The sequence below is a fragment of the Amphiprion ocellaris genome, chromosome 6 (genome assembly GCF_022539595.1).
Source record: "Amphiprion ocellaris isolate individual 3 ecotype Okinawa chromosome 6, ASM2253959v1, whole genome shotgun sequence".
In the NCBI taxonomy this organism is placed as follows: Eukaryota; Metazoa; Chordata; class Actinopteri; family Pomacentridae; genus Amphiprion; species Amphiprion ocellaris.
This window is the reverse complement of record NC_072771.1, coordinates 5303952-5329616: the sequence shown is the minus strand read 5'-3', so window position 1 is coordinate 5329616 and position 25665 is coordinate 5303952. Positions and strand designations below refer to the sequence as shown.

The 25665-nt window shown below is 37.5% G+C and overlaps 2 protein-coding genes across 2 annotated transcripts in view; one reads left to right on the top strand and one right to left on the bottom strand.

Moving 5' to 3' along the window:
• Positions 1-25665, bottom strand: part of LOC111565599 (protein unc-13 homolog B-like) — a 279044-nt gene that overhangs the window by 155209 nt on the left and 98170 nt on the right. The window contains exon 12 of the mRNA XM_055011386.1: positions 25563-25650. Coding sequence (XP_054867361.1) covers positions 25563-25650 — 88 coding nt within the window. The remainder of the gene's footprint in view (positions 1-25562; positions 25651-25665) is intronic.
• Positions 19661-21762, top strand: LOC129349133 (girdin-like). The gene has a single exon (XM_055011387.1). It carries the CDS (start codon positions 19783-19785, stop codon positions 21376-21378), a length of 1596 nt encoding a protein of 531 aa, XP_054867362.1. The 5' UTR covers positions 19661-19782; the 3' UTR covers positions 21379-21762.

The window sequence follows — 25665 nt, the reverse complement described above, 5'->3', positions numbered from 1 at the left end:
AGAGTTGGAGAGGGAGAAAAGTAAGAAAAAACTCTGCATCAAGTTAGACAACAAGTTAGACATCCAGCCTTGCTCTACTGACTGGAAATGATAGTTTACTGGTTGGTTGTTTGACTGACCAGCTATGTTTTCCAAATAATATGTTGCTTATGTAACCAAACGGCATCCTCATTAGACTCTGAGGGGAAACCTGGCAGATGACATTTGTTTCTGATGTACTATAAATACGTTTCTAATCATAATTTCTTTGCCATCTTTGCTTAATTTTACTCCCTTTCAGGGAAATAACTATATTTGATGGGGTGGAGGACACAAAAAGTGAAGAGGAAGCTTTAAAGATGTTTTTAAACCAAACTATGACAATTTCTTAAATCTAACCAGGCATTTTTGGCGTCTTAACCTAAGCAAATTAAAAAAAAAATAAAAATATTGGCCCCACCAAGAAAATGAACCTGAGTCTCCTGGGTAAAAGTCCTGTGACAGATTGACGCCACTCTTTGTAAGTAGAAAGGTTTTGTACGATCGTATATGATTACTTTACCAGGAAATTCATTTCTTTTAAAATGGAAATGAGAATACAGGTTTTAAGGCAACATTCAGCAAGGTAGAGAACATTAACAAATGGAAGAAACTGCACTATCAATTATGTTTTATAGGAAATGTGTTTTACATTTATTTGCTGCGTTACAGATCCATGTTTACTCATCACATCTTTGCCATTTATTTTATTGCTTTACTGCCGCTCCTTTTCGAACAGTTGTCCTTTCAAACAATGGGACAGGAACCCAGAAAATAAAGGAGAAACTTATTATATTGTAACCCAAGCATTTAGCACAAGTCAAAAACTTTCAAAACATAATTGAGAATGTGAATAAGTTGTATAGGAATGTAATTTTTGGGGGGAGTTGGGGTTGGAAGTGGAGAAAAAGAAGAAAAAGCTCTGCAACATTCGACGATTTAGGAATCTGGTGCTGCTCTGTTGCCAGAAAATGTACAAGTAACGATCATGGTAGCTTTCTGGACTTGACAGATTGACTGATGGATACACAATCTGCGAATGTGAGGTCATTTTGACAAATCAAATGTCCAAATATTCTTTTATGATTATTATACCAACACAACATCCCCAATAATAGTAATCACAATTACATTGTGCTGCTTAAAAGGCCGTAAAGTCCTCCTGAGTACTGTCATTTCAGCCTAAAAACTGGCTGTTAGCAGCAGAGGAAGCCTTTCATCCACCAGCTGCACTGTCACGAGCTGCAAAATTTAAACAGCCACTTTCATACGCTGAACAGACAAGCGGCATTTTGGGAATAGAAAAAGAAAACCGATGGTTATCTGATACAGCGGCTGGCACGGCAGACAAATGAACCCAACATTCCGTAGTTGACTGGAATTAAATTCACCCCCTGGAGCATTTAAGATGTAATATGAGTGATTTCATCGCAGATAAGGGGATTGCTCTTCTTCTTTTTTGCCCAAAAACACATTACGCGCATGTAAAGTGAAGTTTTGTAGTAGTTTTGTTATTCTTTCCCATTCTGCTGAGTCATATATGACAAGGTGTGTGTGTGTGTGTGTGTGTGTGTGTGTGTGTGCAGGTGTTGTGTTGTGTTCGACGCTGTATTTAAAGTCAGGTTCAGCCACTGTGGTAAACACGATGCTGACATTCAGCTCAGCGCAAGCAAGCCGACAAACATCTGATTTAACACTGGCATCCTGGAGGGCATAAATAAGGACCCCTGCAATCCACGTACGACACAAACACAAACGCTCGCCGCCCACAGGCTTGATTTCCATGGCGACTTCCAGCCAATGTCACGCAGCGACGCTGGGATCGCTGTTAGTATGCCGAACAGTGGAGGTAGTCGTCTCTCCGTCTGACTCTATATCTAGTTATCCTTTTCTGCTCCTCTTAATCCTATTTCTGTTTTTATTTTTTCTCTTTCTGCTCTCTCAGCATAAATTACTCAAAGCAGAGAACCTGAAACTAACCAAATCAAGTTTGGCTGGAAATAAAGTGAGAGCAAATTTGCTTAGCTTTGTTTTTGATCAGGATTTTGCGGTTGAAACTGGTTTTTAATTACTCTTATTTGCTTTCTGGTTAAGGAACTAAAGTTGTGGGACTATCTGCTTATGTTACTTTAAAGAATCTAAAATATCAAACATATTCTGGTTTGTTTAACACTTTTTTGTGTTCTTTCATAGTTTTGATGTCTTCAGTATTAATCTCCAATGTACAAGATAATTGAAACAGATAGAAACCACTGAATGAGAAGGTGTGTCCAAACCTTTGACTAATGCTTTACTTAACAGGACTTCCAGGAACCATTACAAGTGTTGCAGGAGCACTGGGAGCAGAGTGTCACTGCACATGGAGACCACTTCAACAGGGATGGAGGCAAAATTTAAATCAGGTTTTGACTTTAATGGGAGCAAAATAAACGTTTTAATTAGAAGTAGCTGTTTCAGTAAATGCACCAATAATCTCAAACAGAAATTGTGGCGGTTATTCTATTAATATATACATTTAACTTTATATTTGCTAAAGATGGAGAGTGTGTGGTTGTGGAGAAAGACTGTTGATTAGATTAGATTACATTAGGTTCAACTTATTGTACGAAGATAATGAAATGAAATTAAGTGTCCAAATACAAGTGCAAAAGAAGCAAAAGAACCTTTTCTGTGTATTCTGTGCACAAGCCGCTTAATTCCAATGTTACCAGTACATGAAATGGTCATTATCATCACATTATTTATTAACATACATTTGAGCCAGTAGGGACGTCCTACGCCATCTAGTAGGCTCAGTAGACTGTAACCATCTATTCTGATCACTGACAAACAGAAAATAACCAAGATAACATTTTCAACCTGTTGCTATCATGTGAATAAGTGCATGTAAAACCTTTGATGGCCATGGAATCGTACAAAATGGAGCTTTGTAACGTGGAAAACGTAGCAACAGGGTGGATTTTAACCCAAAATATGATCCTTTTCTAAACCTAATCAACTAGTTCTGGTGTCTAAATTTAACAGAGTATATCTGGTTGTTTGGTGAACAGTCACACACCAAAAAGTGTGTAAAACAATGAGTGAAAGTCGAAAAAAAAAACTTAACTAAAAAGAGCAAAACTGATCATGGTTTCTGATGGGAATTAAGTCTTTGGGGTGAAAGTTCACCGACTTCTGACTCCACCAATCTCTTCAGCTGAATGTGGACTTGCATTCCTCTTTGGAAATGGCTACAGTTTTATTTATCTCCTACAAGCTGCTCTGAATTCTAAGAATCTTATTTCAAGCCCCATTTTGAGGCAGGAATGTGGCACAACAATCACTGCTGTTTGTATAAATGTGAAAGTGTAATAAAAAAATGTAGTTTCTCTGAAATCAATTCATACTCATGCAGTCCCTCTATTATAAAAAAAAGATAAGATAAGATAGATAAAGTTCTTTATTTCTCCCCACTCCAGGGGAAATTTACATTGTTACAGCAGCTTTATTTACAATATATACAAGGGTGGCAAAATTTTTTAACAGAAAAAATAAAAATAAAAATAAAGTTTAAAAGTGCAGAGATGTGCAGTGCAAGAATGTCAGTGCAAATTGTTATGGTTTGGGGTGGTAATGATGTAGTCCAGTTTATGTTAACATCAGCCAGTGATGCTGATGTTGTAAAGTCTTATAGCAGATGGGATGAAGGACCTGCGATAGCGCTCTTTCTTGCAGGGTGGATGTCTCAGTCTGCTGCTGAAGGAGCTGCTTAAAGACCCCACAGTGTCATGCAGTGGGTGAGAGGGAAAGCTATTAAAGCTATTAAGCTATTAAGAACAGATATTTCAGCATTAAACAAATCCTCTGTTAATAAGCAATCATCTGCAGTGTGATTGAATATTGTTCTGACTCACATGATTCTACTTTTAATGCTTTTTAATAACTAGAAATAATTGTTTTCTGATCCCGAATGTTCCAAATGATGCTTCCACTGGATGAGAGTTGCTGCCATAACAAATACGGGGTATTGGATTCGAATATTTCACTTCACATAGCAGCCAAAAGCGTCTGCCAACAACAACACAGTAGATTTCTGAGATCACAGACATGGCAGGTAATAAGAACTTCACGGATTAGCGAACAGGAACCGCAGCACATTTATACAGACAGGTGTCAGAACTGAGGATGTAAAGGAGAAAAAAAAAAATCACTACTTTTCACTATTGTTAATGTTTTCATATTCTAGTTCACATCTGAGCGACTGAGATAATTCCTCCACCACCACCAGCCTCAGTGGATCAGGATCCAGCGAACCTTCACCACTTTCTGTTTACAAATGGCTGCAGCCACAGAATATTCATGAAACGCCTCATAAACCATCTGCATGAAATGGCAACAACCTCGACTTCGGCTGAGAGCAGCAGGTCGTTCCTTTGTTCAGATTCCTTTGGTTTGTCTCTGAAGCTGCGCCAGTTCCAGAGCAAACTAAAATGATCCTTCGACTTTTGCGGGAAATTATAGATTCTAAGTAATTGTTTGACGTTTTCTCTGCTCCTTATCTTCGCTATCGTCTCCACCTGAAGCCGCGGACGCTCCCTCCATGTCCAATTATCTCTGCATGTCCCCTCCGTCGATAATAAGTTATCGCTCGCGCCACAAACCTCCTGTTTTTCATTTTTACTTTTACTGCTTTTCTCCGCGTTTCCCTTGATCTCGCTTGATTTCACGTCTCTTTGTTCTCGTTCATGTGACATGTAAACAAAGTGTTTCCGGTAATGTAAAGCTGGAGGCTGTCGATTATAAAAACACCAGAGGGGAGCTCGTGTTCGTGCTTTTGTACGTCTGTCACCGAGCAGCGCCTTTCATGTTAACTCACTTTTCTTGCACATGGGTGAACTCCAAAGACGCACAGGTGGAGAAAACAAAAGGTTTAATTACATCAAAACTGACAGGACTGCAGAAAAACTGAGGAGATATTCTATATTTTCCCTGCTCGATATCAGCGATTTGTTTATCCAGCCATCAATCAGATTCTGTGGAGTTATTCGGGCATTTAAGATAAAAAAAATAAAATAAAAATTTTCATGATTTTAAGAGGATTACTGCATTTACTTGCAAATTTCTTTAAATTAATATTGAGGATTATACAAGAAGATGATGACAAAAATCTAATTATTGAACCTGTAATCAGAAAAAAAAACTGTAAACTGAAGCACAAATGTGACTATATGTCAGTGTTTGTGACAAAATGCATTTCAAAAATCCAATTTACACCTGGAGTTCTGTATCACTGCTTTGACTGTTTTTATTTAATTATATTATTTACTAACCAATAAATTATTCGCCATCTATTTTGATTATTCATTAATGGCTATAAATAATTTTTTTTAGGGAAAAAAGTTAAATATATTTGACTCCAGCTTCTTAAATTTGAATATATTCTGGTGTCAGATTTCTAAGAAAATGAGTTTTTAAAAAATAATTTAAAAATCCAATATATGTACATATGTTCAATCACAGAAAGTGAATTTATGCACACATAAATTGTGCCAGTAAGTTAAAAGACAATGTTTGTGACAAAATGGATTTTTTAAAACCCATATTTCACCTGGAGTTTTGTATCATTGCTTTGATTGTTTTTATGTGATTACATTATTAGCCAAACTTCTAAATTATTCGCCAGCTATTCTGATTATTCATTAATCGGTTTAAATAATTTTGTAAGGAGAAAAAAAGCAACAAATATTTGACTCCAGCCTCTTAAATTTGAATATTTTCTGGTTCGAGGTGTCTAAGAAAATATATGTAACATGTCCAATCACAGAAAGTTAATTTAAGCACAAATAAATTGTGCCGGTAAGTTAAAAAACAATGAGATAAAATACATTTTTAAAATCCAATTTTCAACTGGAGCTTTGTGTTACTGTTTTGCTCGTTCTTATTTAATCAGATTAGTGGCTATACTACTACATGATTCGCTAACTGTTTTAATATTTTCGGTAGTTTTGTTTAAATAAAAAAAGTAAAAATTCTCATTTTCAAGCTTCTAAATAAGAATATTTTCTTGTTTCTTTCTTCCTCTATGACCGTAAACTGAATATCTTTGGGTTGTTGGTCGAAACAAGACAGTTAAAGACTTCATCTTGAGCTTTGGAAAACACTGATTTTAATGTAATTTTCTGACATTTTATAGACAAAACGATTGATCCAGAAGCTGTTTGGTCCATAAATGGAATGAATGAAGACATTAAGTGGCAGAACAACTGACGAGGAAAGCAATCATGACTTTCAGCCCTTTTGTTTTAATGAAAGTAAATATATTTTAATTGATTTTTAAAAATTAAATTAAAACAAAATCTAATGAGCCTTGTCGTTTTGCTTCTGATCAGAAAATCAGAATCTAACGTGTGTTGTTCAGGTTCTGTTTTATTACCTCAGTCTGTATTGTGGCTCTAACATCCCTCTGAGCAGCTCTGGACTCTTACAGGCCTCAGCTTCTCCTCTTCATCCTCCTTTCTACTCCTCTTCCTCTCATCTTCCTCCCCTCGGCTGCCCCTTCTGTCCTCTGATGCCTGTTCTGATCTGATCCTGGTCCAGGGAGCATCTTCATGTTTGTGAGCTGTGAAGCGCTTCCAAGGACGAGGGAACAACAAGCCATGCAACCTAAAGCACCGCGTTTGTTGTTGCCTTCCAATATAACGAGTATTACAAGAGTGTTTTCTGATCTGATGCTTCTTGAAACAGGTCAGCCGCATTCATTAGTACCCATTTAATGATCCGCTGACACTAATGACACTATATTTACGGTAGAAACAGATTCAATCCTGTTGACAGATTTTTTTTTTTAAAAAAAGGCAATTTTTAAATCCTTTGTCTCTACAACATGTGCACACTAAAATGTAAAATAGCACTGATGTTTCTATGTGAGTGTATTGACTTTCTTCATTAAACAATGGCGGCTGAAACAAACTGTTAAAATTAGAATTAATAAATGTTGAACAACATTTACTTTTAGCAAAATTACTGCAATACAGAAAAGAGATAAGACTATAGAAGAGACTGAGTCTATACAGGGACTGATAGAGTGATTAAAATGACATATGGCAACGATGGCACAGCAGTGGTTCTTGCATTAGGAACAAGCCTGATACAATTACAGCCTATTGTATGTCGCTTTGTTGTTTGTCAGAAGTGTTATCTTTGTGTAAATAAACAAGCTGCGTAAACACAAACTCCTACGACCAAGTGGACCGATAATAGTTGTGGGAGTTTGCTGTACCGTGACGTGGAGTTATGTTTCATGGGAGACGACGATGCACAAATAAAACATGCGTATACGCTAAATCAGGCTTTAACGTGACAGAAATATTGTAGGTTTTTTTTGTAGTTGTTTTTTTTTGATTATGGTGGTCTGCATGGTGTGCTACACCATTACTGGGCTACAAGACTGTTGGACGTTCAAAAACAGCGTAGTTAAGGTTGCAGCTACTTTCACTATCAATGTGAAACTGTAAATAAATGACAATCACATGATCTGTGACTTCACCAAGCAGTTGGTCAATTAAAATGATTAAAGAGATTTTGTTCCAGATAGTAAACTATCACTCTAAACTGGTCACAGCTTTTTCAGCGCTTTCTTGTAATTTTAGTCTGACTTTTTTAAAGTGCGGTTCTATAGACATATAAAATTCCCTGGAAGTCAGAAATTCACTGTTAAAAATGAATTCTGTCAATAAACAGTGGAAAATCTGGTGGCAAAGGTGCCACAAAAATATGCATGAAAAATGTCTGAATACTGTAATGTTCAAATTTGTGTAATTTAATGAAAATACACTATTTGTAAAAACAGAAATATTCAATGTAAACATTTTTTAAAGACATGTAAATTCATATTTTCCAAATACTATTCATTTTTGACGGTTTGTTCAATATTTCTGCAATTCTTCTGTCATTAAAACAGGAAATGCTCTTGTAAGATGCATTTTTAAATTGAATTTTTTGCAACAAAACTCAAACATAACTGTAGATCTCAAATATTGACGTGGGACATTGATCTTAAAGGAACCCCTGTATGTAGACCGATCAGCCGCAACATTAAAACCACTGACAGGTTGAGTGAAATTCATTGATCATATTGGTACTATGTGGTGTTCTGCCGGAAAACCTTGGATTTTGGCGTCCATGTTGAGGAGACTTAGACGCCCAAATAAGCGTTGTCCCAGAACAAACACACTCCTTCATTCAAATTGAAATCCCAGATGTTACCAGCCTGCACCCGCAGGAAAATGCACCCAACCACATCGCAAAAACATCAAACAATCAGGAACATCTTGGGGAACATGACAGTCGCCTAAGATGTTGATTCGACCTCCAAACTTCCTAGATCCCATTCCGATCAAGCATCAACAGGATGCAGTAGAACAAGTTTGATTCCCAGAGTACCCAAAGGATCCACTACCAAGGTCCTGGTCCAGACCCCACAGGACACCCTGAGAGGTCCTCCTATCCAGGCTCAACGGTTCAGAGCATTTTTGACAACATAAAGGGGACCAACACAATATCAGGCAGGTGGTCATAATGTTATGCCTGAGAAACAAATTACTTTGTTGTGTTTAATTGTTGGTGTAGTTGTTTTCTGACACTGGATGTTTGTCTTTAACTGTAGAATCTTGTAATAGCTAAACTAGCTGACTAGAAGTTCTGCCATTTCATACATTTGTGACCATTCCAATCTCCGAGTGCAACATGCATCTGGAGCTGTACAACATCCACACTGACGCAAATCCACCAGAAGCTGCAGATCCAACATGAAGAGACGTTTAATCATCTCTTCCAACCGCTGCTTTACACTGTTAAAAGATTTCTGAGCGACAGTTTGGAAATCAGCTGCTAATAGTTTGGTCTTTGATGCTTGTGCTTCAATTCTGCAAACGAACTCCATTTTTGTACAAATTAACCAACGTCCCCACAACACTTTTGATTCCTTTGCATTCTTTTTAGGAAGGTAGCAGTTAGCTTAACCAACAGTCATCGTACACAACATGCATGAAAATAGCCCCTGAAAGCTGCGTTTTATGAGTCTTCTGAAGAACTTAGAGTCTGAAATGTGTCTGAATGTTTGCCGTCATTGAAGATAAGGCTGTTTAGAATATTTTACTTCAATGGCAGCACGACACTTTGAAGCTAAACTCCAGGACAGAGTTTTAAATGTTCCGTCAAGTCACAGAAAGTACTGAAGATGAGTTGTAACATGTACAAGAACTGATTTTTGCAATTTGTCTAATAACTTGAATCTTGACTTTAATGTGATATATTTTTTTCTGCCAAGTCTGACACGATATACACCTTTTAATGTCACATGTTCTTATGTGTCAGTTTCAGGAGTTGCAGGATTGTGGAATACCTTAAAAAGTGAGGTGTAAGTACATTTTTTATAGTATGAAATGTCATCTTTGACTTATCAAGAATCAACTACTGCTGTAGTTTTCAAAGACCACTTACCGACACGTAAAACACTCCTAAATGTTCTTTTTTAGGAGAAATCCATCGCTGATTTGTGTCTGACTGTTCTGAGCTGAAATAGTTTAATGGGACGGAAAATTACCTCCGTTATGAGAGGAACTTGTAATCCTTTAATTGAGGTTAAAGCTACCAAACCACCCACATGTCAGAGTAACACTGACTCTGGATAAAAGGTTCTTTCAAAAGGTCAGACTCAAACTGGGTCAGCTTTTTAAATATTTCAGATATAACTGAGCAACAAAGTCTCCTCCAGCACAAAGTTATTTTACTGAGGATCATTGTGACCGGCTTTAAAACACAAATGAGCTCTCAGGAATAAAAAAAACTCCTTTATGTACAATTCACAGCAGCAGTTTCACACAATATATCTGTTTTGTCCTGCAGTCTTTCAAGGTGCTTGTTTTCAGTGTTTGAACAAATCGATCTTAAATTTCTTGCAGTGAAAATTAAACTCTTTGCTGGTTTTATTGCAAACCAACAATCAGATTTACACAGCTGCAGCCGTTGTTTCACCACTGTACGTAGAGGGTTAAGGATGAGGCAAAGATTTTCTGAAGGTTTTCTATGACGAGGACCTAATGGACAGATAAATGCTCTGAAGTGCTGGTTGAAAGGCTGAAAAAAACACTGCAATCAAATAGCAGTCAAACATGGGAGGGAACGATTCTTTCAGCCCATCTTCGTGCTTTAACTGATCAATGTTTCATCTAATTCTTTTTTGTATCAACTACTAAAGCATCACTTTTAGACTTTTAGATTCTAGCTGGAACATTTCAGGTGCTCTACCTTTTTTTAAAAAAAGAATTTACTGGACATTTAGGAAAATATGAACTTTGCTTTTTCTTGCAGACAACACTAATTTCTGTGCAGTAAGAAGATGGAGTTTGAGGTGATTAGCTTAGCATAGCACATAAACTGAAACAATTGGGACAGGAGGCCTGGTTCTTGAATTAAATATTTGACTACTGTTGCTACCTCTAGAGCTCACAAGTAAATATCTGTTCAGTTCAATTACATTTTATTTATATAGCCCCAATTTCAATTTAAATTGTCTCAAGATGCTTGAGAAGTAGTCTGTAAATCAGGTAGGTACCGCAGCAACCCAAGGTCCCCCAGGTGCCAAAGGTACTGCAGCAACTCAAGGTCACCCAGCATCCCAAGATCCCAAAGGTACCACAGCAACCCAAGGTCCCTCAGCTGCCAAAAGTACCTCAGCAACCCAAGGCCCCCCAGGTGCCAAAGGTACCACATCAACCCAAGGTCCCCCAGGTGCCAAAGGTACTGCAGCAACTCAAGGTCACCCAGCATCCCAAGATCCCAAAGGTACCACAGCAACCCAAGGTCCCTCAGCTGCCAAAAGTACCTCAGCAACCCAAGGCCCCCCAGGTGCCAAAGGTACCACATCAACCCAAGGTCCCCCAGGTGCCAAAGGTACCACAGCAGCCCAAGGTCCCCCAGGTGCCAAAGGTACCACATCAACCCAAGGTCCCCCAGGTGCCAAAGGTACCACAGCAGCCCAAGGTCCCCCAGGCGCCAAAGGAACCACAGCAACCCAAGGTCCCCCAGGTGCCAAAGGTACCACAGCAACCCAAGATTCCCCAACAACCCAAGGTGCCCAAGGTCCCACAGAAGCCCATGGTCCCCCAGCAACCCAAGGTCCTCCAGCAACACCAGGTGCCCAAATACCGGCTCCAGTAACCCCAGGTACCCAAGTAACAGCTCCAGTGACCTCAGGTGGTACACTATCCATTCAAGAGACCAGGGTACCAGCCCAAGGTGCTACACCAGAAGCCCCATTGGACCAGTCACTAGCCTTAGCAAAATGTTATCACTGTTATCACTATTGTTTAATCTGTACATGAAAAGGAATATCAAATCAACAAATTGGAATTCTCTGATGAGTTGATGTTGCAGGTGTTTTTTTTTGCAACAGAAAAGCAGAATGACTCAAGAACAAACTTGGCTTCACAAAGTTTCATTCCTACACAACTAAGCTTGCCCTCTGTGATGTGGTAAGGGGTCAGTTTGAAAGAGCGACAAAGTCGACATTAGGAGACAGAAGAGATTGTTGGTGGCATAAATAAGGGACTTGACTTTAATGTTAACATTAATGTTGGACCATTTAGCTACTAAAAGCAATTAAAAACATGCATGTCTTGAGATTTTTCAACTTTTATTGCAAGAGGAAGGCTGTTGCGAAGTTTTGAAGAGGCTAACGCACAAATTCAATCACCAAAACCCACCAACCTCCATCATGGAACAATAACAGCAGCTGTTCTAAAAATCTGAGGGGCTCTGAGGTGGAAGTGCAACGAAGTTCAGAAATGTACCCAGCTGTCAACCCATGCATGGCTTTAAAAACAAATACAACAAAACCTTAACCCTATCTTTGCACCAGCTGCAAACTTGACATGGAGGAGTTACAATAGTCGAGCCTTGAGTGGATAAGATGCAATTTATCAATGTTCTTTAGAAATAGTGCTCCTTTACTGTCAAATTTCCTTTCTGAGTCAACAATAACACTTACATTCCTGGAGTTGGGATACAATTTGGTTGCCAAAGGCTCTAAGAGGCTGATGAAAGTTGATGGTTTGCATTTACTTATTGCAGTGTTTGTCCAAAAACTATTACATTCATTGGAAAAATGAAAAGTCTAGTCATCTGTGCCCCAGTGTTGCAGTTAAAGTGAAGTTATAACCACAGAAAGATCTGCACATCTTACAGTATTGTTCAAGTTTCATCAACTGTGGCTAAAATCTGGTTCACTACTGATGCTTTACAGAATAAAAAAGCCTCAAAGCTGCTCCCGAAACTGAGGATTTGAAACATGCGGAGTTTATAAAACAGGAATATTTGACAAGTTTCTCGAGATTCTGTACTCTTGCCGCTGTGAATTAAAGCCACTGGAGCTGACAAAGCAGCACAAACTACAAACTTTCTACAGTCAGATGTAGATTTCAAGTGGAGAATAACTATAAAACCATGCAGATGTTGAAAGATGATGCAAAAATGACCAAAAAAAGAGTTTTGCTTTGTCATGCTTCTTAAAAGCACCAAGACAACCTGCATTGTGTTCAAATTTGTTGGTTCAAAAGCAGCAAACCCACACATTATGATAATAGTCTCTGTTGAATTTTGAAGCCTGCCTTCATCTTTTTGTGTCCCCTTTTCTGTTCCTCTGCAGTTGTTCATGTTAATGATTCTGTCTTCAGAGTGTTTTTTTTTTGCCAAAAGGGGAAGAAGAGACTGGCCTGTTTTTCGGGTCATGTGCAATATCTTTTGGTTGCCTCCTTTATCTCAGCTCATGTTTAACTCGCTCCAGTTCTGTCATACATGTCCAAACCCAGACAAATGTATGTGGGTTATTTATATATATATATGTATGTATGTATGTATGTATGTATGTATGTATGTATGTATGTATGTATGTATGTATGTATGTATGTATGTATGTATGTATGTATGTATGTATGTATGTATGTATGTATGTATGTATGTATGTATGTATGTATGTATGTATATATATATATATATATATATATATATATATATATAACCTACATACATTTGTCTGGGTTTGGACATGTATGACAGAATGGTCTATGTTCATTCATGTGTCTATAAAAAGGTTTGCATATTAAGATCTAGATTGTCAAGAATTAATGTCCATGGTAAACAAACTTGGAGTCAGTTACTGCAGCAGTGAGTCCTTTACGAAGCTAAACCACATGTTCTCCTCTGTGTTGTTGTTCAGGGCTAATAAGAGCCAATCTAGTTTGCCAGGGATTGAGTAGCTTTTTATTTATCTGCTACACTCCACTATAATTACTTCAACTTCATTAACTTAAACGGCACATGAGAAGTCTGGAATTTCAAATCACAGACTTGGCAGAGAGGTCTGCTGTTGCCACACCAACCAAAGAAGCTAATTATTTTTTAGATTTTTAGCGGCTGTCGGCTAAAATGAGGAAACCTGGCTATCATTTTAAACTCTTTTGATACCTTATCTGTTCCTGTTGTCTTCGTGTCTCAGTTTGCTTCGGAGTGGATTGAAAGCAGAAGGTCATGTTAACCAGAGGAGCCAATTTAGAAGAGTGTTATCTTTGTTTACCACTTCATAAAGACAGGACTGAATCAGGGATGACTTGTGAGCAGAGCAGAAGTTGTAGAGCTTCATCTAGTTGTCATTTATACTGTTGGAGTTGCCCTTTTTACTGTAAATCGATGTGTACTGAAAACTGTTTGGAGGTTTAGTCAATTGTCCCAAATCAAAAAATGCGATTAGATATAACAAAATGCTTTCTTGCATTATAAATGCATTATAAATGCCGCCACTAAAGTGACAGACGAGTGACAAATTAAAGGAAAAACCAACATAGAGTGTCTAAGGTAGCTGTTGGGCCACCAAATGAGCTTCATGTCATCATTTCATTGATTTTCCAAGTCTCTGAAATTCCAAGTTAAAGTTTACTAAAGAGACTTCATTCTTCCAGAAAATATTCCTTTGTTTGGTGCTTCATCCACAATCTCCAATTGGTATTCCATTGGGTTGAGACTGCAAAGGTTTAAAAATGCATGATCATTATTCATTCTTAACTAGCCCTAATGGGTTTGTTATGAGGCTAAAGGGGCAAGTGGACACAAATCCAGCCACCAAAATGCCTCCCAACATCTAAAGAGAGCCTCTGGATCCCAGAACTTTGGCGGAAAAGGGTTCAGACCTATGAATCTCTTGGTTTACGTCCCACATGGACTCTCCCACTTACTGACAGTAAGGCAAAAGATGACTCATCGGATTACACCACTTTTTCCCCCCATATATCTGCAATTTTGAGTTATTTATTCTCATATTTGCATTCATTTTTGTACCTTACAATAATATCCCACTTTATGCAACTGCAGACCAACTGAGTAATGTAAATACTGCAGTAAAGGCCCTATGGTATTATATAAAATGCACATTTACTTTCATTAATTCATTATTAAGGTTAACATCCTACAATGTTGTCTGTAATATAAATTAACCAGAGTAACTTAAATGTTAAGCGCTTACAATATTATATAGTCAAACAAATTAAATAAACAATTAATGTGGAAGCATCGACAATCATAGTATTTGTCCACAGATTTTTTTTTTCCTTTAATTTGTCACCCATGCAACAAAAAAAGTATTTCACACATTTGCCATGCAAATCTGCAACAAATGTAAAATAAACAGTTTGACTTTCATAGTTAAAGCTGTGAATCCTGCAATATTTCCCTTCTTATCATATACTGTTTACAGCATGATGTTGCAAAAAACACAAATCTACTAACGGCCAAATCATTCCCAGATCATCAACAAAATCTGATTATTTTGATTCAGTCAACAAATATGATCCATCCAAATCCATCTGAGAGTGTTTGAAATACACTAAAAAAACACAAAAATAAATGTGAAATATAACCAAAAGAAAGACAAAGCAGCAGAGGACCTAATGAGAGCAGTCACAATTAAAGACAAGTTCACTTGGCAGGTTGTGGTTTGTAAAGTGGACGAGGAGCTGCAGAAAGCTTCGTTCTGATCATTCTATGAGGACAATTTCAGAGCAACCGCACACACGCTTAGCTGCAGTAATAGCACTCTAATCATAAACAAATATAAGGTTGCGTTTCCATAGAAATGGGACATCGTTGCCATGGTACAAAGACAAAACGACTATTTTCGTCCTTAAGGGGATAACTGCTGGCCAGTGGAGAACCTGGAGACTTCCTCCTCCTTTTGAATATCAACAACAAAGGCAGTTATGTTTATTTTCTCATTGATTTTACAACAATGTAGACGAGATCGCGCGGCGTCGTGACGACTGATACCTGCACACTAATCATTCATTAATCTGCATGAAAAGACTACAAGCATGAAGAAAGATGGTGATGTGGGGAACTTTCTTTGACCTTTTCTGACAGTAAATTAGACAAAGTAGTTTGCACTAATGCTGATTGTATCTCAATAAAGACTATAACATGACATCAACGAGGGAAAGTCACTCCGAGATAAATAAAGATGGACGGATGGTGTTACAGTGAATCTAAAAAAGTCTATTCAAGGTGACTTTAAATGAATGTGAATCATGAGTGACAGTAAAAATGTATAAAGCTTCACTGTAGAAAGAAAAAAAAGGTGAGAAAGAAGCTAATTCAAGATATTAATACAAGTGTGAAGCTGAACACTAAAAAAAAAAATTGCAAATTTTACAGTGAAAAACTGTCGAACCATGATGGTAAAAATCTGTAAACTCTAAAACAGTTTGACACTGTTTTTATAACACTGAATCACCATAAATAAGTTAATCAGGAGAAAACTGTATTTTTAAATTTTTCTTTTATCTTGAAAAAATACGTTTCCCTTGTGTTGTACAGTTATTTAATGGAACAATTTTGTAATATATATAACATCAATACTGTAATTTTTGCATTTATTTCTTGAAAAAAATACGGTTTTTACCAGTTAAATGTACATATTGTTGTGCTGATAGTGGAACAACAAGTAGCATGGCAATTTCTGCATTTATTTCATGCAAAAAGTATAGTTTATACCTCCTGTCAAACTGATGTACTTCTGTGTTAATAACGGGGATATGCTTTAGTATTTCTAACAGCTATAACCAAAATTTTTGAATATATGTCACACTAAAAATATACATGTTAAATGTAAAATATACTAACTGATAATGGAAAATGCTGTAAAATTTATAATAGGTCACATAAACTTTATTTCATATGGTATTTTCATGTAAATTTTCAAATAAAACGTTTTTTTTAAAGGTTAAAATAAATAAAATATGGAATGAAGCACATTTTTTAACTGTAAAATCAACAGTATTGATACATTTCTTTACCATAAACGAAGAAAATGTTATGGCAACCACAGTTGCTGGAATGTTAAATTAAATGAAAACTGAACATTTTCTCAATGTCTAGATTCCACCACTGACGATATTTAAAATGCAGATTGGTCCTCGGAAAATCGTCCGTTGTAGCTTTTATTAAACATCAGTCGTATCTTTTCTCTGATGACTGATTACTGCTGCTCTTCTTTATCAAACAGGACTAAAATCACATCACTTAAGCTATACTTAATCAGCAAACATAGAAAACCTCCAACAGCAGCCTAATGATCATCAACCAGCAGCAGAGCGTTCACGTAACTGGGATCTGGTTCCTGTCTGGGTTTTCTAAAAGATCAAAGGTGGCATTTAAAGAAGTGAGGACTTGTTGAAAAGACGGTCAAGACTGGATGAACTAATTAGTCTGTCAGATGTGCAGAGAAGTGGCAGCAAAGGAGGCGTCCTCACCTGCATGGAGTTGCTGAGCTGCTCTTAAGTCTCTTTGTGTTGCTGGTACAAACCAGTTCAACCAGGTGGACATGAAATACAAGACTGAAAGTCTTCAGGTCCCACAAATACAGCGTTCTAGACAAACTAATTGCAAATTTTCACACCTTCTAAACCATTTTGCATCAGTGTCTGACAGTTTGTGTAAACATTGAGAGTTTTTAGCTTCTGGAACATCAATAAACCTGCAAATATCAGTAAAATATCCAATCACGTTCTATCAGAATCACGTTATTTGGTCAAAGATAGAGTTGCTTGAGCGCTAAAAACCTCTGAATGTGTCTGAAACAGTTCAACATGAGGCTAAATATAGAGCACAGTGGGATGTAATTAGTACATGTACAGTTTTTAATTTAATATGGACACAAAAGATTTAAATGAGCGCTGCCACAGTTTAATTAATTTCAGTGACCTGGTGTTAAATAAGATCTATTCAGAAGAAGTCTTGGACAAGTCTAGAATACAATGGAGCATAATGGAAAGAAGTACTGCTTTCTGTTTTATTTATTCTCGCCGAAGAGAGGAAATGAATGAATCCAAGAACTAATGAAATACTTAAGAAATAAATGCTTTAATAAAACAAAACAGTAGCTTTTTTATATAAAGCTAATGGTTGTTGCAGTTAGAATAAATTTGTGGTGACAGTTTTGGACCCAACAATTGCCAGAATTATTACAAATTCATGCTGTGTGAATCGCTAATGTAGATTTGTGCATCTTTTCACTGCTTTTCTGCCACTTATAGCAGCTGTTTGAGTTTCAGAGCCAAATGAACCACTAATTACAAGTAAATATGCCACCGCAGTCGTAATAATTAAATTTTACATGTGTGGTTCTCTCGTAACAGAGCAGCCCCTTGAGCAAGGTTCCCCGAAATTGCCTCTTGAGAAAGGATTATTTAAAGACAGGGATGTGATTCACGACGGACATCCCAGAAGATTTATTGTTTAAGCAGACACAGAGTCATGTTTGGCAGATGAGTCATAAATAATTCACTGGTTTATTGGTCCCTGAAGTAAACTTCTGTCAGCCTCCTGTCTGGTAGGTCAGACTGCTACTGAACAACAGGGATTCTGAGTTTTCTCAAGGACTCTTCAGTAAAGCAGATGTTTGTCAACACTTGTCTCTTGATTCATTGTCAGTCTGACTTAATTAAGCTCGTGGCATTTATGAATCGATGTTTCCATGAAAGCAACCTCACGACAGCTGGCCCCTGTTGGGATTTAATTCCTGGTGTTTGTTTCCCCAAGAAGCTAATGAGATATGTGAAATCCCACCAGATTGTAAATCTAAATAAAAATGGACATGAGAAGGGATTTTCGAGTGCAAAAAGTAAAAATAAAAATAAGGAAACATGAGTCTGGGCTAAAATATAATTAGAGATAAACAGACGGGACCAATTACATCGGGAGAAGCCAACAGGAGGAGGTAATATTTGGTGATCAAACAGGATGCAAACAAGTCTGGCTGATTATGGTGAGAGTGACCTGATGTTGTGGAGAACAATTTTATATTTGTGGAAAAAACAATGTACAGGTGTTTCGTCATTACATCGGACTGGTTACATGGAACTAGTTGGCAAGCGGAGCAGACGAATATGTCATCACATGGCGTTATAAGACGGCTTTGTTCACATTTGCCGGTTGTACGCCACCTTGGATTGTGCTACATTCGCTAACTTTTTGCCCTTCATTATGGCTGTATCTATAAAAAAGAAGGTATTGGGTACTGGCTGATACTACTCGATCTGGTCATCCCTATAGCACAGTGTTGACCTTCAGTCACCTGAGATAAAGGTTAGACTTACCAATTACCAATGCGGTTTGGCTAAAGTCTTGATTATACTCCCTTTCAAACATGCACAGACATGTAGTTGTAGCTATTACATTAAATTTCAAGTCCACTTGGAAAACTCTTTTCCACACATGCACCATCAGTCACAACTACATCTTCCATGAATTCACACTACTGCCAAGAATGCGCGCTATTGCCATTGTAGCTTAGTTGCTGCACAGACACAAATTTGAGGCTTTATGTAGATGTCATTTTACACAGTAAATGCAGCAAATGAGGAGCAACATAATTTGTGCTCTGCGAAAACAAGTAAATGAATTCTATAACACACATGATGAAATAGCATCCAAAGGTTTAGTGTGTAGTTTGAGGACACAGGGACTATCAGAACCACTATAGGCCTGTATGATTAACCATTAGCTACCTGTAACAGACATGTCTTGCTAACTGCTAGATTGAGACAGCCTGTGACTTTCCAAATTCACGTGTTGTTGTTGCCTAGCAACAGAGGCCCCATCCACTGTACTGCAACACGGAAGATTCTAGAAGTCTCTGCTGTTGATCTCTCTGAGAAATCTAGTCTCTATATGTGTGTTGTCTTCATGTATCTTGACAACTTTGTCTCCGATCCACTTCAAACTCAACAGGTTTGTCGCTGAGCACCAGAGGAAGTGCAGCGTCGAGTTTGAGGTCAATGGAATGTTTCTGGGCTCATTTTGGGGCCCATAGCATTGCCTTTGGTTGCCAGTAGGTGGTGCATTATTCAAATTTGTTGCTAGGCAACATGAAAATTCCGTTGGTGTGTGATGTCATAATTTGATGCCATTACATGTGTTATAACATCATATACGTATGATGACATCACAGTGATGTCCAACCCTTTCCAAAAGTATAAAAAGGTTGAACAAATCAGAGGTCAGTCATTCTCGGATTCCCATCCAGCGATGTACTTAGGATTTACTGAGCATTCAACAGAATTCACGAGACCGAACGACCAACTGTAGACAAAGAACCTTGTTTGAGACAGAAACTCAACCTGCTGAGTAATATTTTTGTGGAATTTATTTTATTGGCATCACCTTTGCTTTGACGGTAAAATGCCAGGAAAGAAGAAGAAAAACACCTCTCGTCGTGGACAAAACGACAAAAGTTGCGCCTCTGACCAGGACAAAAGTAGCAAGCTGGAAGATCTTCTGGAGAACCCAATAGAAGATTTGCTGGAGGCCAATGAACAGCCCGACCAGCCGTTGGACGAGGCCCCAGAACCAGCAAACCAAAACACTCCCAAGATGGGGGAAGTGAAAAAGCTACATGAACTGGAACAGAAGTGCAAAAACCTCCAGGCAGAGAAAGTCCTTCTGACAAAGGACAAGAAACAACTGCAGGAGAAAGTCAGAGATCTCCAGCTTGAAAATCAAGAGCTGGAGATGAAAAAGGAATTGGTTGAAGAGGAATTTTTGGCTCTGCAGGACCAAGAAAGAACTCGCAAGGACGAGACGAAAGAGACGCAGAAAATGATAAAGGAGCTGCAGGAAGCTAAAAAGACGCTCCAGGAGCAAAATAAAATGCTGGAAAAACAGCTGGAGGAAGTGTCGAGAAAGCCAGACAAATCTGACAACAATAGGTCTGGAAGGTTCGACATGCAGGCCGAGATAGTAACTCTGACCAGCGAAAAAAAGGAGCTCAAGGCCTCCAACAAAGCCCTTGAAAAGCACAACAAGGACCTGACCAAGCAAACAGAGAGGATGGCCGAGGAGATAAAGGTCCTTCAGGAGAAAAACAAGGAGATAAAAACCAAGGCTAAAGAGACCTTAATGAAACTGAAGGATAAATATAAAGCTGAGAAAGAAGAGTTGGAGGTCAAAAGTAAAGACTTCCAAGATCAAAATCTACAGCTGGAAAGAGAAAACAAAGACCTCCACGAAAAAAATCAGGAATTTGAGGGAACCACCAAAACCCTCAGAGATGAGATCAACAACCTGGACATAAAAAGTGAAACTCTCCAGAGAGAAAAACTGGATCTGGAGATTAAAAATGAAAATCTCCAGACAGAAAAACTGAATCTGGAGATTAAAAATGAAAATCTCCAGACAGAAAAACTGGATCTGGAGATTAAAAATGAAAATCTCCAGACAGAAAAACTGGATCTGGAGATTAAAAATGAAAATCTCCAGACAGAAAAACTGGATCTGGAGATTAAAAATGAAAATCTCCAGAAAGAAAAACTGGATCTGGAGAGTAAAAATGAAAATCTCCAGACAGAAAAACTGGATCTGGAGATTAAAAATGAAAATCTCCAGAAAGAAAAACTGGATCTGGAGATTAAAAATGAAAATCTCCAGACAGAAAAACTGGATCTGGAGAGTAAAAATGAAAATCTCCAGACAGAAAAACTGGATCTGGAAGCTAAAAATGATGATCTCCAGTTGGTAAACAAAGCTCTGGAGCAGGACAAGTCGTCAATCCAGGAGGTAGTAAAAGTCCTGACAGAACAGAGCAAAAAATTTGAAGAAGAAAACAAAACCCTGCAGAAAAACAATGAAGAGCTGCAGGAGCGCCTCGTTAAGAAGCAGCAGAAGAAGAGATTCTTCTGCTGCTTCAAGAGCGCAGAGCAGAGAGAGGAGGAGAAAATGGTCAAAAAAGAAAAGAAAGAGAAGAGGAAGAAGTCGGGTTGCTGGAGCTGGATGTTCTAAACTTCCTTTCTCCAACTTCCTACCAACTTCCTACCATCTTTCTCCCATTTTCCCCCTTTCTCACCCCTTTCTCACCCCTCTGTCCTCCCTCTATCCTCCTTCTTTCCTCCCTCTGTCCTCCCTCTATCCTCCTTCTTTCCTCCCTCTGTCCTCCCTCTATCCTAAGGGCAGCACAGTGGCTCAGCGTTCAGCGCTGCAGCCTCACAGAAACACTTCTTCATGTTTCTGTGGGGAGTTGTGTGTTTTCTCCCCGTGCTTGCGTGGGTTTTCCCCGGGACGCTCCGGTTTCCTCCCACAACACAAAAAAAACACAAATTAGGCTAATTGGATTCTCTAAATTGTCCTCTAATTCCAAAAAAAAAAAAAAAAAAAAAAAAAAGGAGAGGACGGCCAAATTTAAAAGATACAAAATACATCCAAATTGATCAAATAAACTAAACTAAAATATATATTTCTGCATGTGTCTGCCTCTATGGTTAAATAGAACCATGTTGCTGTTGTACAAACCGGAGGTTCTGAATCAAACAGGACTGAAAGTTTCAGTTTTAATTGTTTATGTTGTGTATATGATGTGACTCAAATCCATGTTGTGTTCTTCTAATGAAGTGTTGAAGATGTTAAACTGTTAAAAACTGGTTTTCACTCTATTTTTAAAAACAACTTACTGTTATTTTGTAGATCTGCTTAAATCAGACATAATAACTAGTAGAATCTCTGTAAATATCCATTTACATTTACAACAATAACTAACAGTTCAAAATGGTAAATAATATATATATCCAAAATCTGTGTTTTTATAGATGGTAAAATGGTTTATTCCTTTACAAGTGTTGACCATAAAATGATGCTATTTTCATTTTATATATTTCAGGAAGAAAATGTTATTATACAGATATTTAAAAGAAAAAATGTGTATCTTAATGTTTGAAATATAATGAATAGTTTCCTAACAAAATTGACATAATGTCAACATCAAAATCTGTATTTTAGTGAATGTAATTTATTTTTTTACGTTTATAATATATGAATGAAATATGTATAATATTTAATACAACTCAAATATAACAAAATAAACTAATTTAAAATATATATATATTTCTGCATGTGTCTGCCTTTATGCTTAAAATGCAACCATGTTGCTGTTGTGGTTCTGATTCAACAGGACTGAAAGTTTTTGAACGTTATTATAGATGGACAGATATTATTTAATTCAATTCAGTTTTATTTATATAGCGCCAATAACAGTCAAATTGACTCAAGACTATCTGTTATTTGTCACATGAAATATTTAAGCACAGAATCTATTCAGAGAAATACTAAAACATACTAAAAACTCCAACGTAATAATATACTTGTAAGATGTACTGTAAAAAATAAACAGTGTAAATAATATACAGTGAGCAACAATGTAAAATAATGTAAAAAGAACTAGGCAATGTAAACTTACATATATGTGTTGTAAAAATATCCAGTGTGCAAAAAGTTGCAAAAACCCCTGTTTTGGTCACTGGAAGTCCAACAGAAAGTAACAAGGACAGCAGAGAAAATCATTGGGACATCACTTCTATGCATCCAGGATGTTGCATACAAACGCTGATTGACCGAAGCCACCGACATCATTAATGACCGAATCCCATCATGGACTGTTTACCAAGCTGCTCTCTGGCAAGAAGTTCTACAGCAGACAGAGTACAACTGAAAGGTTCTGGAACAGCTTTTGTTTCTAAATAATCATGAAACTGTTAAACCTGCACAAGTCTCTGTCTAACCCAAACACACACTCTCACTCTTAAAGTCCATAAGACTGGTTATGACCACTATATAAGATGCAATATAATATCATATGGACAAAAAACAGTGTAAAAATATATTGTGCAAAAGTGACATATATCTAAAATGCTCTAAAACTATGTGCATCAAGCACATAGTGGCAGTATTATGCTCTGATTTTAAGAAAACAGTGTAAAAAATTGACTGTACAAAAATGATTTGTATAACTAAAACTCTCTAAAACTATGCATACAAGTATCAAAATGAATAGAAATTATCAATATCCTGCAGAACTACCATCAAGCATGGTGGTGGCAGTATTATGCTCTAATTTTAAAAAAATACAGTGTATAAAATATACTGTGCAAAAATGATTTGTACAACTAAAACTCCCTAAAACTGTGTACAAATATTCAAATAAACAAAAATTATCATTATCGGACAGAACTACTGTCAAGCATGATGGTGGCAGTATTATGCTCTGTGCAATTGTTGCTTTACACAAATAAATGGGAAAATGCTGAAGGAGCATCACCTCTACATTCTCCGGGTAAACCTAAAATCATCATCCAGAAGGCTGATCTTGGACAAAGTTGGATGTTTCAACAACACAATGACCCCAAACACTTATTAAAAGTGGTAAAGAAATGTTTCACTCAGGATAGAATGAAGGTTTCAGAGGGATTTCCCCAAATGTCCTGACTTATGACCAAACAAGTCTGAGTCAGAAAAGACGATAAACTTAGTTGAACTGACACCATCAGCTCATATCTGCTGTTACTTTCACTGTTTTTACAGGTTTTGAACCTTAAAGTATTGTTTTAAAATGTAAATTCATAATAGCTTTAATTGTAAACACTTTATCACAATATATGCTAACTACAATTACTACTATCATTGTCAAGTCAGACAGATTCACCTGAATTGAAGATAACAGAAACAGAAAGCGTGTTTCTCCTACCAACTTAAATAATCCATTTTAGTTGTACAGGAATGTCAATTAGTGCAGATTGGGTGGTCTGGTCTCAGAAAGATCCCAGTCTGACACCTGTACCATCCAATACAACAGCTCTCACACAAATTTTACATTTATGAAGTGTTTACTTTTGAAATTGTTGTTGAAACGGTCATAAAGGCAACAATCCTATCTTGTTATAGAGATTACAGTGGATGTCCACCACATTGAAACTGATGAGTTTATGCATCCAAAAGATAGTATTTCTCTTTTCCGACAAAATGTTAATAATTTACTGCTTACTTGTTGAATGATAAGTGTTCAGTTGAAGCCATAGAAGGTAAAAAAGCATCTGTTGTGCCTCTATGTTTCATGCTAACTTTGTAGTCTCAACTTCTGATGCAGAGATTTAGGGAAACTGCATATATTCAGGAAAACACTCAAGCTTTGCAAAGACTGATTTATATATGAATGATTTTAAATGTATATTTTCAGGTCTGACTGAAAGGAAATAAGGAAGGTTTAACCCCGCTGATCATGCTCTTTCTGATTCTCACTCCACCAAATGACTATTTCTTCGTTCCTTATCCTTAAACTTACACAAACACACATAACAAGACGAGATTATTTGCTCTGCTTACTGTTTGATATTTCATTTGCACCATTTGCTTCAATGTGCATCTCTTTTTAATAATTTGTCTGCTTGTTTTAGTCGTTTTCTATATGTAATTTTCAGAAATGGCTCGATAAACTCAACTCCTTCCTGTATTTTTATCACACATGCAAATGACCTAAACCCATAAAACAAAATCATTCCTCTAGGGTCTGTTAGAAAGCAATGGCTTGAGGCAAGGTGGGTGAAGGTAGCTACCTTTAGCCATATTAAATGTTTCATGACAACAGACACACACAAGTTTTTGTAATGAGTTCACACCACAAGGGAAATAAACAAGAGAGAAAACACTCAACAGACGGGCCACATGCAACTGTGACATTTGCCAAACTCAGACAGACCCCAACACAGCAGTCGACTGTAAACCGGCGATCTGAGGAATCGCTTTGGAAGAAGTTTGCGTTGCAGCAGAGCGATCTGAAGGAGCCGACACTGAAAAGGAGCTTCCCAGATCAAAGCGGAAATCCTTAAGGAGCGCAAAATTGGTGCAAATTGCTGTGGCATGACTGGAAACTCAACCAACTCATGAGGAGGGAAAAGAGGTTGAGAAAGAACATGAAAGAGAGGAAGAGAAGCAGCAGAGTTAATGTGCCCGTCTGGATCTATGTGTGGTTTGGTTCTCTTTAGTTTGCTCTCAATGACCCAGCTTCCACTAAATTAACCAATATCTGTATGTCTTCTAGTGAAATGTATGTAAGATAATCATGAGTGTTTGTGAGTGTAAAAGGTAGAGAAACAGATAAAGGGATGGCAGATGTTGAGAGTAGACGAAGTGGTATTTCCTACCTCAAGTAGCTTCACTCTCACTTTGTTGTACGCTTTCAACCAGCGGACTTTGGATGGAGAACAAGGTGGAGGGCCGTCCTCGAAGAAACTGAGAAAGATCAAG